The sequence below is a fragment of the Pleurodeles waltl genome, chromosome 5 (assembly GCF_031143425.1).
Source record: "Pleurodeles waltl isolate 20211129_DDA chromosome 5, aPleWal1.hap1.20221129, whole genome shotgun sequence".
In the NCBI taxonomy this organism is placed as follows: Eukaryota; Metazoa; Chordata; class Amphibia; order Caudata; family Salamandridae; genus Pleurodeles; species Pleurodeles waltl.
In genome coordinates, this window is record NC_090444.1 from 1432140912 (window position 1) to 1432153921 (window position 13010).

General features: G+C 39.8%; 1 protein-coding gene across 1 annotated transcript in view; it reads left to right on the plus strand.

The window, feature by feature from the left end:
- Nucleotides 1-13010, plus strand: part of LMBRD1 (LMBR1 domain containing 1) — a 360506-nt gene that overhangs the window by 58695 nt on the left and 288801 nt on the right. Inside the window, exon 4 of the mRNA XM_069235723.1 lies at nucleotides 5077-5174. Within this exon, the coding sequence (XP_069091824.1) occupies nucleotides 5077-5174 (98 nt within the window). The remainder of the gene's footprint in view (nucleotides 1-5076; nucleotides 5175-13010) is intronic.

The window sequence follows — 13010 nt, forward strand, 5'->3', positions numbered from 1 at the left end:
GGTTGGAACTGGCCAGTTTCCCAAGGTGTCTCTCCCAAGCCTAAGCTGTTCCCTGCTGTACCATAAACATTATTCTAGTACATCCTTATCGTGCTGACTGACTGACTCCTCCACATTATGTCCTAGCTCTTCGGTGAGAAAAAGAACACGCAGAATAGAAAACCCGTTGCATAACATGTTTTGTACAGAAAACTTCTTGCACCTTTAATGTAGTAGTGAAGCTAAGGCTAAGCTGAATACAAAATGGAGTCTGTAACTGGTGACCACTAATGTGACGGTGGACAGCTAAGCCGAGTGCAAAGTGGTGTGACATGAAGTCAGTGGTCAACACCAATATCACTACATTCCGCCGTTTGACCAATGACTATTGGAGCCTATAGGTTTAAAATCAACTTTTTCGGCCTAAACATTGCAAGCAGATTAGGAATACATTGTACACCTCAACATAATGATATAATGAGAGCTAATACCACAAAAATTCCACCCAAAACTTTGCGTAATTGTCAAAAATCAGGTAACCACTGAAACAACCATTCCCACCATCTCTGATCCATATCTGTTTTACCCCTTTTACTAATGTATGTAGTGTATCAGTATGGGCCTGGATAGATTTAGAGTGGTCAGAAAGGTTAAAACAGCACATGCCTTTAAACTCAGAACAGCCATGATTATGTTTTAGCAAAAGGTAGTCTATAGCAGCCCTGTTTTGTAATGCAGCTTTTCTAGTACCACGCACATCTAACAAAAATTCAGAAAAAGCAATAGAAGTATGGGAAATATTTTTAACTATTAGACAAGCTAGTTTGTTAATTACCCCAGTATTGTATACAGCTAAACCAGGCACGCCTACAATAGAAAGACTTAAGCTTAGATACTCTGATTGGGATAATAATTGAATATCTGAGTCGCAGTTTTCATCTAGTTGCGTAGTGTCTCTAGGATAACGAGTATGTATAGAGTTTGATGGAAACCTCATAAGTCCTAGGCGTGTGAATGTACATGGCCCGCCTGGTATGTTAGCTGGAATGTAGGTAAAAATAAGGTTTCCGCACAAGAACAGCCAGTCAACTGGCAACTTGACATGTTTAATGTGATGATGACAAGCCATGTGATTCGTCATGTGTTTACAATGTCTGTCCGTTCGGTAAAAGCACAAAACTGTGTTCCCATGGTATGTTTTGAGAGGTTGATGTTTTATTTTCTAAACGCAATTTAATAAATTTTCCAACATCATGAGAATTGCAGGACCTGTAATAACACGTCACCGGTAGTAATGTTGTAGGTAATTATCTGAGTGAGATTGTCCCACTTTTCATCGGTTGTTTCCTGACAGTCCCTGCAATACTCATAGGGACTGAAGTGGGTCTCCACATCATGTTCAGTCTGGACCTGAAGTGGTACTTCATAGTATAACATTAACAAATCCAAAGTTCTGATAGTATTGTGCTGAGTAGCACATTTTCAAGGGACAGCAATCGGGTACCCAGAGTAACTGTCCACTATGGTGCAGGCATATTGACACCTGCGACTAATCGGTAGTGGTCCAATGTAATCAATTTGCCATATTTGTCCTGGTGATTTTCCTCTCCCCAATTGACGTTTGACTGTTTGCGGGACAGATCTCTGTTGTGTATTCTGATAAATAGGACACGGCAAAATTACAGTTTTTTTTTTAATCAAACCTAGAGGAATGCACATCCCTCGAATCTCTGCCCACCTGTAAGTGGCTTTTTCTCCCAGGTGTCCAAATTTTTGATGCGCCCATTTAGCCATTCCCCCTTAAGTCAGAATCCTGTGTTGCCACTTCTGTCTCAGAAATTTTCAAGGGACAGCAATCGGGTACCCAGAGTAACTGTCCACTATGGTGCAGGCATATTGACACCTGCGACTAATCGGTAGTGGTCCAATGTAATCAATTTGCCATATTTGTCCTGGTGATTTTCCTCTCCCCAATTGACGTTTGACTGTTTGCGGGACAGATCTCTGTTGTGTATTCTGATAAATAGGACACGGCAAAATTACAGTTTTTTTTTTAATCAAACCTAGAGGAATGCACATCCCTCGAATCTCTGCCCACCTGTAAGTGGCTTTTTCTCCCAGGTGTCCAAATTTTTGATGCGCCCATTTAGCCATTCCCCCTTAAGTCAGAATCCTGTGTTGCCACTTCTGTCTCAGAAATTTTGGCTTTGTCTTCTGCAAGGGAAATGAACTAATATTCTAGTGAGTCAATGGGGCAATGAGCAAGTATGTATGTATGAGTAAGTATGAATGTTTTTAATTTATGGAATAAAGTACATTTAGAAGGCTACACATAGTTAAACAGAAAAAGTTCCTTACTTGTGTCTAATATACTGTTTCCACGTTATTACAAAATGCAATATTTTGGAATTCAAGTTTTTTTAATTCTTCCATTTAAACCCAATAGTAGATTTTCAGACGAGCAGGAAGCTAATTTCAGACAGATTAAATATTTAAAATCAAGAATGTGCACCGTCTTCAAAATTTTGTTTATTGTGAAATAAATATAAGGAAATTATAAAACACATTTAAAATATATATTTTCTTTAAAATGTCTCTTTCTATACCTTATAAATGACTATATAAAAAGATAATTAATTAAACTATATTTTTATTTTAAAGAAGTAACATAGTAGCTCAGACAGAACAATGGAGCAAACTACCTTAAATTTAAAAAGAATGGTTTGAAGGGGTAATATATTCATGAACTTGAAGCATCAGAGATGAGAACTATTTTCATGGGCGTATTCATCTTTCAGCATGTATATGATTCTGAAGCTGTCAGCTCCAGCAGCATGCCTCACAGTGGAGGTACATTCTGTGAGTCAGGTGAATGCACTTGACTCTTCCTTTTCAGCATGTTGGCTTTAATGACTCGCAAAGGCAATTCATACAATGTGGAGCAGGCAAGATTAATAGATCTCATTGTGAAATAGGGTCTTCGTAAGAATCCAGATAGAAGCACCCTTTCCCTTGTGTATTCTTTTTCTTTAGGCAGAAAACAAAAACTTGAAGTACTACTTTATCAGTGGTACTTCTCACATTTATATGTTGAAGCTGTCTGGTTGTGAAATGACTTCTGGTGGGCATTCTGAAAACTTCCCAGGGAAAGCATTTTACCCATTGTTCATAACTGGCTTTGCAGTTTGTAACTAACATCTTCTGACTTGCTATCTGCTTACTTTTCTTGTTTTAGGCTGTTTGGCATGTCTTTGTCTCCTCCCAGGAGGAAAGCTTATTCACCATTGATCCTTGTAGTCTTTCATGAGTCCTCACTTTCTGAAAACAGCCTTTTAAATTTTGTTCTCATCTTGTCACCTTTGCTGTGTGTTCAAACACAGAGGTTAAAAGTCCGACTCTGTCTTCAGAGGGAGTTTGGTGTTTACTTATCTTTCTCTGACTTCAAAGTGACAGGATTTATGTGACAATCTTGTGAATACTGGGAAAGAAAAGTTTATTTTTTTCTAGTACACATCAAATTTTAAATGTTTGTAAATTAACTGTTCACATATTTCTAAATGAATCAGAATTAGGAAAGCACAAATGAAGCACGTTTTTGTAATTTGGAAGTGTGGTGGAAACAAATATTTGAATACAGTCAAAACAGAACAGTATATTTAGTGAAGTCATTTCCACAAATCATTGCGGTATAGATTTAGCATTAAAACTGCATGTGCACATGTAATGGTCATTTCATTTGAAAACATGTTATCTGTAAAGGCAGTGCATTACCACACCAGCCTCTAAAACACTCTATGCCACTCTACAACACTTCAAACCACTTTACTCCACTCTATGGTACTCCACTCTATGCCACTCTACACCCTCTGCACTATGCCCCTCCACTCTATGGTACTCCTTTATGACAGTCTGCTCCACTATAGGACACTCTACTCCAGTTTATTGCACTCCACTATATGCCATCTCACTCAAGGCCACTCCACTCTGCTTTTTGCCACTCCACTCTGCTCTACTATTCTCCTCCACTTTTAGCCATCCGACTCTACTGATTCTATCCCAATATACGTCGCTCCACTCTACAATTCTATGTTGCTCCTCTCTATTGCACTCTATGATGCTACACTCTAATCCTCCACAACACTTTATTCCACTCCACACCCTTCCAGTCCATGATACTCCTGTCCATCACACTCCACTCTTCGCCACTCTACTTCCCTCTTCGCTATTCTACTCCACTCTTAGCCAATCTACTTTACCCATCACCGCTCCACTGCAATACTCCACTCTACAACACTCTCCTTTGTGCCACTAACACTTAGTCATGGTGAACAGTAACCATGCAGGTGTACAACGTGGCTAAAACACATTGGCAAAGTCATTAGCTCTTGCATACATCAGACCTATTGACTTTGCCTATGGCTGTGTTTTTCTAACTCCTGGAACACTTTTTCTAAAAACATTATTTGCATACTTCTCCATCCTGTTTGTTTTTGCTTTAAACATATTCCCCTTCCTCGTGTTCCTCTGTTGCTAACCTTCCCACTACCTGTTGACACCATGCATTTACTTCTCCATCCACCTGTTCATCCATTGCTCTTCTAATGTCACAGTCCTTAGTTATGCTGATAGATAGTTTACCTCATTCCCTGCAGCATTTAATTTAACAGTGCTACAATTGGAGGTGACAAAATTCCTGTGGGCAGAGTAGTCAGGGCAGTGGTAGGAAAGGGTGCACCCTCTCTTTATAAAAAAAAAAACAAAAAAAAAAAACACAGTGGAGCAAACACCAGGGTCAAGAGTGTGTCAGTGTATGTCCCACGATTAAGTGTCCACAAATCCCACAGCAGTACTTAATAAATTGGTTCTTTATTGAGAATATGCATTCAGCAGAGATATAGTGGTACTGACCTGTAGAGGAAATCAGTTGATTCAGCATCTGCTGTGTGAAGGCAATTTGACAAAAGGTACGTGTGTGCTTTGACCACTAAAAAGTATTTAAAGTAACTGGATGCTTAAAAAAATACTTGTTTAAAAAAATAAAAAAATAAAAAAAATGTAATGTTTTTTTGTGTTTGTTTTTCTTTTGTTTTTTCACAGCGCTGTATTCCATCATCTTATTTTGTGTATTTTTGTGGATTCCATTTGTCTACTTTTTCTTTGAGGAGAAGGATGAGAACGATAGCAACAATTGCTCTGTAAGTGCAGTGAATTTTGCTCCATGTTATTGAATAAATGCATGTTTTGACTACTTCAATGCGGGCTCAAGTGGATGTGTTCATTCTACTGATTCTTTTCTCTGCATGCCTATAGTCTAATTGACCTGTTCCCCATACGCTTAACTACATGGCGATCTTTCCCTTGGCTTTTACCACACTATCTGTCAAACATGCCTCTTAAAATGTTTCTGAAAAAGTTTATTAAAGGGGCGTTATTATTTATTCAGAAGAAAAAAATCACCTGTTACAGAAGCAGAATTCTTCATAAAACCTTCTAACGAAGGCATGTCCTAATGGAGATGCAAAAGCTAAAACACACTATATAAAACCATTAATTCCACCAGTACATTACTGGTATTCATCACAAATGACAACACGCACAACCCTAATGAGATGACACGACAGGTGTCAATATCACCACTGACCTCACTGATGGCTCCTAGCGCCTCTAGAGTTTAAAATCTGTTGAACTCAACCTCAAATAGGCACAAATCCTCGTTTTTGGTGGCAAGCAGGGGCTCTCTACACAGACTTTTTGCCAGATGCTGCAGTCATTCCTCCTCTACTCCTTCACTGCGCTGGGCACGGCCAGCCATTTAATTTGCTTACTGGGATCAGAGCTTGGCCTTTAGCCATTGTCATATGCCATGTCACCAGTGATGCTATCAATACTTTGAAGTGCCTTTGATCATATTATCCTGTGTCAGCAGGGACGTTGTGTGAGGTCATCCCAACTGAGATGCCATCGGTAAGGTGCAAGGTCATGAGCAGTGCACGTCTGGGTCGTGCTTTGATGTAATTTTGTAAATGTAGTGATTTTTAGGTTTTGCATTATTATTAGAACGTCACTTTAAATGTAGATGTCTTATGTAATTTCTGAGGCTTTTATGAACAAATGTTAATTTCATAGGGCACAGGTTAACCATAACATACCTTTAACAAAGTTTTTTTCATTGACTTTCTTTTGAGGGATATCCTGCAACCTACCTTTTCCTTTCCCAAGCATTTATGAATGACCTCTAGCCATGTGCAGTGAGAACTCTGCGGAGGGCCTGTCTACTTCATGGTCTTGTGCTAGACTCTATCCTATTCTTCTCCAAGTGAAGTTTTCTCTGGGTACAGTACTTGGGCTGCAATCAGCCTCTAAACCTTACTCTTCCCCTCCTTTTAGGTCTGTTCCACCCGACCATCTGCACATAAACTTAATTATTGCCAGTATCAGCACCTGACCTGTCCTATGGTGACCTATAGGAATAAGAAGCCCTGTCCTACAGCATGACCCTGCACTCAAGGCTGTCCCACTCAACCAATTGTGCACAGGATTTGTCCATTAACAAAAATAAAGGAATGATACAAAGCCAGGTCCAAAAGGTCCAGTAGAACTAAAAGCCTGTGCCTGACCTTTGGCTGGGCACTGTTGCGCTTTACTTTTTTTGCAGTCAGCAAAAAATAGCACTAGTGGACCCTTTGCCAGAATCCATGTACACGGATTCCTTGACCAAAACTATAGGCCATTTTTTTAATTGTTTTTCTTTTTTTGTACTTTTTGTGAGCAGGAGGTGCCCTTCTCGATTTTCTATCAGGGTGTAGGAGACACCCCACCCCCATATGCCGTCCAGTGTTTAATTAAATAGAAGTATATTCATAGGTACAGGGCCCAAAGTTTTTCCTAGAAGCCTAATGATGGATACATGGGTCTCTGAGTACCAGTGCTGTTTAGCATTGATTCCATCTCATACCTTTCTTCCATTAACCTGCATTTCCTGTCACTCATGCAAGTGCTTTTTCTTGTCTACTTTCTCCCTTTATTAACATTTTCCAGATATTCATTTCTTTCTTCTTCTGTTTCTGCCTTTCCTTCTCTTACTCTGGATCAAAATCTGCTGATTAAAATAAGCTATTTTCTCTACAAACTAGTGCCACTGCAAACACCTGCATAAATTAAGCACTTTACTCTCCTCAGTCCCCCCCAATCCACCGCTCACCCACCCCACCCAAAAGATGCAGGTGTCCGTGTGTCTGGCAACCTGAAGTGGCTGCCACAACAAACAGTTTCTGTTGTGGCTAGCCTCTAAGATGCCTCGATCTGCAAACATTACCCTGGGCCAAGGGAAAACATGTCTCCTCAGCTAATTATATATTTTTATCATTTAATTGATAGACTTGAAAAATCCAACAAGTCATCCCAGCTGTCAAATCTCTTTTTGCAAAAACTGAACAGAGTTTTACCAAACTTAAAATGGACAAAGAGTTGGGCCAGGCATTCCACCACATATAAGTTTAGTGAAAATCCATCCTGGTTTTTGTTGTAGCAGCAACAGAAATTCCTCTTTGGAAGTTGGCTTTGGTTACAGCACTTCTGGGACTCCATATAACTCTTGAACCCTGTGGTGGAGGTTTATGAAATTTTCATGATTGTGCCAGTGTGGATGAAGCAAATGTTAGGAATGTTTCCTGCAGTTTTGCTGGTTATTAACATTTTAAAAAAACTAATTAATGAGTAGCGAGCAGCGTAACTATTTCATTAATTAGCTAGCTTTTGCGTTTAGGTGTTCGTATTTAATGGTATAAATATTGTGAAGTCCTAAACATTGTGTGTGTTATTCAGGTCATGGATTGTGATCCTAACCAAGAACTGCGCATTTCACTGATTATTTGGTTTTAATTTGCAACCACAATTCCTCTTTAACTGAGGTTCTTTTTAACCTAAGCTAACCAAAATTTTGCTTTATCCTTTGTTTTTTTTCAGTTATTTATTTTGATTAACCTGTGCATTCAACAGTTTCCTGTAACCAACATATTGCAGGCAGCCAACATAGTGCGCAGCAGGGGCTGGTGACATGGCTATGCAGTGAAAAAGGCCTTAAGGCTATTTTTATTGTAGCAAGGCCGGCTGTTCAACAGAAAAGCACAGGGATACATTTACTAAATGTATCTCTGCCTAGAAAACCACTAAAAAATGTAATTATTGGACTTTTGTGAAATTTTTAGTGAAATTCAATTCACTAGTGAAGTCGGATTTTTACTAAATATTTTGAAAAGGTTACTTTAGGAAAGTTACCTTTTCCCTGCCAAAAGCCTGTGGAGGCCCATCTGCATGAGCTCCAACTGTAACGTGGCAGCTGAAAAGCTCCTTTGTTGAGGTGTGAAAATTGCACCTGATGCACGACAAAGGCATTGGGCGTGGGGAGGTATGTCTGCTACTCTTGCAGGATGACCATTTGGTTTGTGTCCAGGAACATGATTAACTTCAAATATGTCTGTCACAGGCAATTGCTAGCTAACGCTTGGCTGGGCCCCCCTTTGTTCTCCTAGTCAGTCGGGCCCCAATACCAGGGTGGAAGGAGCTGCAACTAGAACTGGTTTTGAGTAACCACAGAGGAGAGGTTGCTCATTTCCTTGGCCACACCTCTGAAGTGGGCACAGAATCTCTGCACAGAGGAAGAAATGTTCTGCCATCTTGGTTTTATGAAGGGAAGAGCACTGTGGGATTGTTCGCAGTAGGCCACACAAGAAATGCTGTAAAAGTGGGTGGAGTTAGTCCTGGGAACGTTTACCCCATTGGATAGGGAGTGGCCAGGAGTTTCCTTCACCCACAAAAGGCATAAAAATGTGTTACAGGAAATGTAGAATATGAATTTGAAAATATAACAACAGCAGACATTGACAGAAAGCACTACACAGATGTATGTAGTAAAAGAACATTGCAGGGCCAAAACAAATGATGACCAGAATAAGATGAAGAGTTCACTTGAGGAGATACTGAAATAAGTAACTTGAAAGGGTTGCAGTTAAAAGCTAACTCATGTTTAGCAAGCATGTAGGTATTTAAGAATCTTAGCACACAGGCTCACTGGAAAATACTTTGTGTTTCCAAATAGATTGTAACCTGATCAGACAATGAGTGCAGGAAATCTTATCAGTTCAGACTACCCAGATGCCTTAGGGTTACAGTGATAAGGCACACATGGTATTAATGTTATATTTACCACAAATATGTATTTATTCCAGAGTAAAGAATGGTTAGTTTGCCAAGCATTGTTAAAGCCAGAAGTGAGGAATGTGTTTAGTACAGTTTAGCTTAGAGTTTAGAGGCTACGGGGGTCATAGGTGTTCAAATGTTTTTCAGTTTCAAACTGTGACTAGCCAGTCAATTATTATTAACTGTTTTGCAGTAAAGCATTGTGTGATTATTTATGTGCTACAGCAAATTTCCTTCCTGTGTGAGGAGGTTTGATCTCCTTGTCGCAACAGTAAAAGGCTGTTTTTACATTGCCAAAGAGGAGTTTGTCTTTCTTTCCATTTTTTAAAGTTGTGAATTACCCTGCAACAGTTGGCTAGCCAGAATAAGGAGGTCCCATTTTTGTTTCCATGTGACTGCTGACACCAGAGGACCACCTACCCCCCCGGAGCATGTGTCATTGTTGACATAAAGGGACAGCAGAAAAGCTGATGTCGCTAAACTTTACCTCCAGATAAGATTAAAAAAAACCTCAAATTACAGTCCTGGACCTAACATCTAGAAGTGATTCTGTGGTCTAAAAGACTTGTGGCTTGAAAAGGTTATCTTCTCTGAGCGCAGAGAAAAGTGACCGGGGTGACCAGTGGCATTTACTATTTAGCGTACAATACCATTTTTTATTGCGTGCTGCATAAGTTTTTAACTTGTTATTGCCAATGACTAGTTGGATTTATTCAATTTGGATAATTAAAAATTTGGAGTTGCCAATGTGTATCTAATGTTTTGACATACAGGGACAGCTGGAAGGCTGATGTTGTTCGAATTTACCACTAAATACAATCTGGACACTTGAGCTACTGCCCTTGGACACTCTATGGTCTGAGAGACATGGAGAGAAGTGACTAGGGGTTGCTGGTTGTATTTACTGTTTAGGCTTAGAAAAAATGGTGATTCATATTTAGGAAATAGTTGATTTGTTCATATTTTCCATGCTGATGGTCAGTGCGTGTGTGTATGAATGAAGAGGCCACTGTGTGATGTTGTGTAATGTTGCGTAATGTTCCTTTAATGTGTATTGTATAATTGCTCAATTTTCCTGCTTTTAAAAATATTTGTGTAAGTTTTAGAAGAAGAGTAGTACTTGACCAGCTAGACAAAAAGGTTAAATTTAGACATGTTGGAAAGACGAGTAATTACGGAGACTCTCTTAGCACGTATGCAGAAGGTTTTTCCCAATAATCAGAGAAAACTACAACAAAATTGTTTAGAATGGTTTAAAACCACTCAAAAATATACGTATCCCTGGCCAAAAGAAGGACATTTGATGATAAAATAATTGAACATATTGTTGCATACCTTAGGAGTAAATATGAAGGAACTAAATTACAAAAAAGAGAAACTATTCTACATTTCCGGCAAGTATTTTGTCAAAAATCTAAGGACCCCTTAAAAAAGTGAGTACACAATTTCCCCACCCCATATGATTTTATTAGTACCTCTCCCATGGTACCTAGTATTTACCTACTGGTGTAGCTACACGAAGCTGCAGTGGGGTTTGAGAACCCTGAAATTGAGACCCCTTCATGATCCCCAAAAGTTATCCCTAATGTTGCTTCACAAATGCCAAAGGCAAAATATGTGAGCAACACCTAGCAAGAAAAGATAAGTGAATGCCAGTTTTCAGGACAGTTCGAAGCAAAGTGCAACCGTTGTTTAGACCCAACCTCTACCCAGGAGGTGGATATTGCAGACTAGTCACATGTTTCATCAGCAACATTGTATTTATTGCAGAGGAGAGACACAAAAGGAAGGGTAGTTGGGCAACAAATGTCTACCTTAAAGCGAATAAATGCAGATGATGAAAGATGGCATGACTGTGTAGACAGAACTGCTAGTTTGGCACGTCGGCCAGCATCCCAAGAAAAAGATAGAACTAAAGGTAGTCTACCACCTTGGCAAAAGGAGAAGGAGAGTGGTTATGGCGAAGCGAGAGTGGGAGAGATGCAAGGGAAGTGAGGAAAGAAGGATATCACAATGTCTTTCAGGTCAGATTCAGGAAGATTTTGGACAAGTAAAAATAGGATAGAGTCTATACATAGGTGTGTGGTAGCATAGGTGAGCTGCTTCAACCACCTAAAGGGTATCCAGGATATTGGTATTCAAGAAAGACCCCTAATTCATCTGGATCACACAAAAAGTGCAAGGGGATTATCTGGATGTTTTCCAGAGTTGGGAAAGCTTGAGTGACAGAGCTTGAGAGATTGTGAATTCATGGAGCACATGGCCAACAAGACCCAGAAAGTGATCCTGTGAGGCTGTGAGAAGATTGACACTACAGTGTAGACCAGTGCAGCAAATGAGTGTTCAATCAGCTTTGCGCAGTACAGATCTCACCCCTAGTGAGATAGTTGCAAAAAGAGAGATTAGCCGGTACCGTGTTGTACCATATGTAGAGAATTTATTGGATTGGACTGAACGACTAGCATTACAGATGAGTCCCTGGTCACACAAAGGATCTTTTAGTCCATATGATATGGCGAATGCAGAAGATTGAATTCTTAATGGGTAGGGAGATCTAGACTGGGATTATTTTTACATGCTGAAGCATGTGTATGAGAAAACTATGCTACCCAGCATAATCCCCATAATTCTACCACTCCCTTACATCACATGCCCCTAATATGCAAGGGACCTGGGGTACCTCATGTTCCATGGCCACATATGGACTAGTAAAATCTTAGAAAATTGTTGCAGCTGTTTACAAAGGGAGCAGGGAAATGGATCAGAGCTTTTGAAAAACAAACTGCAGGTATTACCTTAGCAGTAGGGTGAATAAAAAGCCTGCTTTGTTCTCTTATAGGTGATTAAACTGACATTGTTTTTCAAAAGGCTGGAGTCAGAAATGTTACCCTTACAGAAATTAAATATGAAGGGTCTCCATTTAATTTATTAAGGGCAGTGATTTGGGATCAGTTTAGGAAGATGTATCCTGATAGGCCAGATATTGGATATCTCATTAGTCTATTCAGCCAAATGAGGGCCCTGCTCAGTTCCTTAATAAGATGAACGAGAAATGGATCCAAGAAGTAGGCTAAGGTCGGGAGGTAACAGGACGAAATGCTGTATTGTTTTATAACGTGGTGAAAAGAGGTTACCCTCTGATGTACAGGATAGCCTAGATAATATAGTGGCATTAGAAGACAAGCCCTACACAGATATACAAGCACACATAGTTAATTTTTGTAAGAAGAAACAGGAAAATAATGGAACAAACATTAAGTGATAGACAAAGCAGCAGCCAAGTTAGTACAGCAGAGGTTGGCAAAAAAAGGAGCAGTAGAAGGGACTGTAGTGGTAGCTGCCACTCAGATGACTGCAGTGTCTGTGGGATGGATTGCAGGGACCACTCAACAACAATACCTAGAACAACAGGACAATGTAAGGATACAGGGAAGTAGTAGAATAGGACGAGGAGGAATAATAAGAGGTGGAATGGGCCCTCAAAAATTGGATCAGGGATGCCATTATTGTCATATGTATGGACATTTTATTATCGATTGTAGAACTAAGAGATGGTATGAGCCAAATGGAAGGGTAGGAGCTTATAATCAGCCAGGGAATACAGCTGTTCAGTCACAACGAACTATGCAAATCATATATGTACCTCAGACACCATAACAAAATATGCACCCACCAGTAATGCCACAAGTACAACAGGCGCCACCTCAGCAAAATGTTCAAATACCCCAATGATAGTTCTATCTCAAAGTGGACCGGGAGGTGTAGTTGTGAAAGGGAAAAATCCTTTTCAGGTGAATTCTTTGGGAGGATATGCACAATGAAGGTGCCCGCAG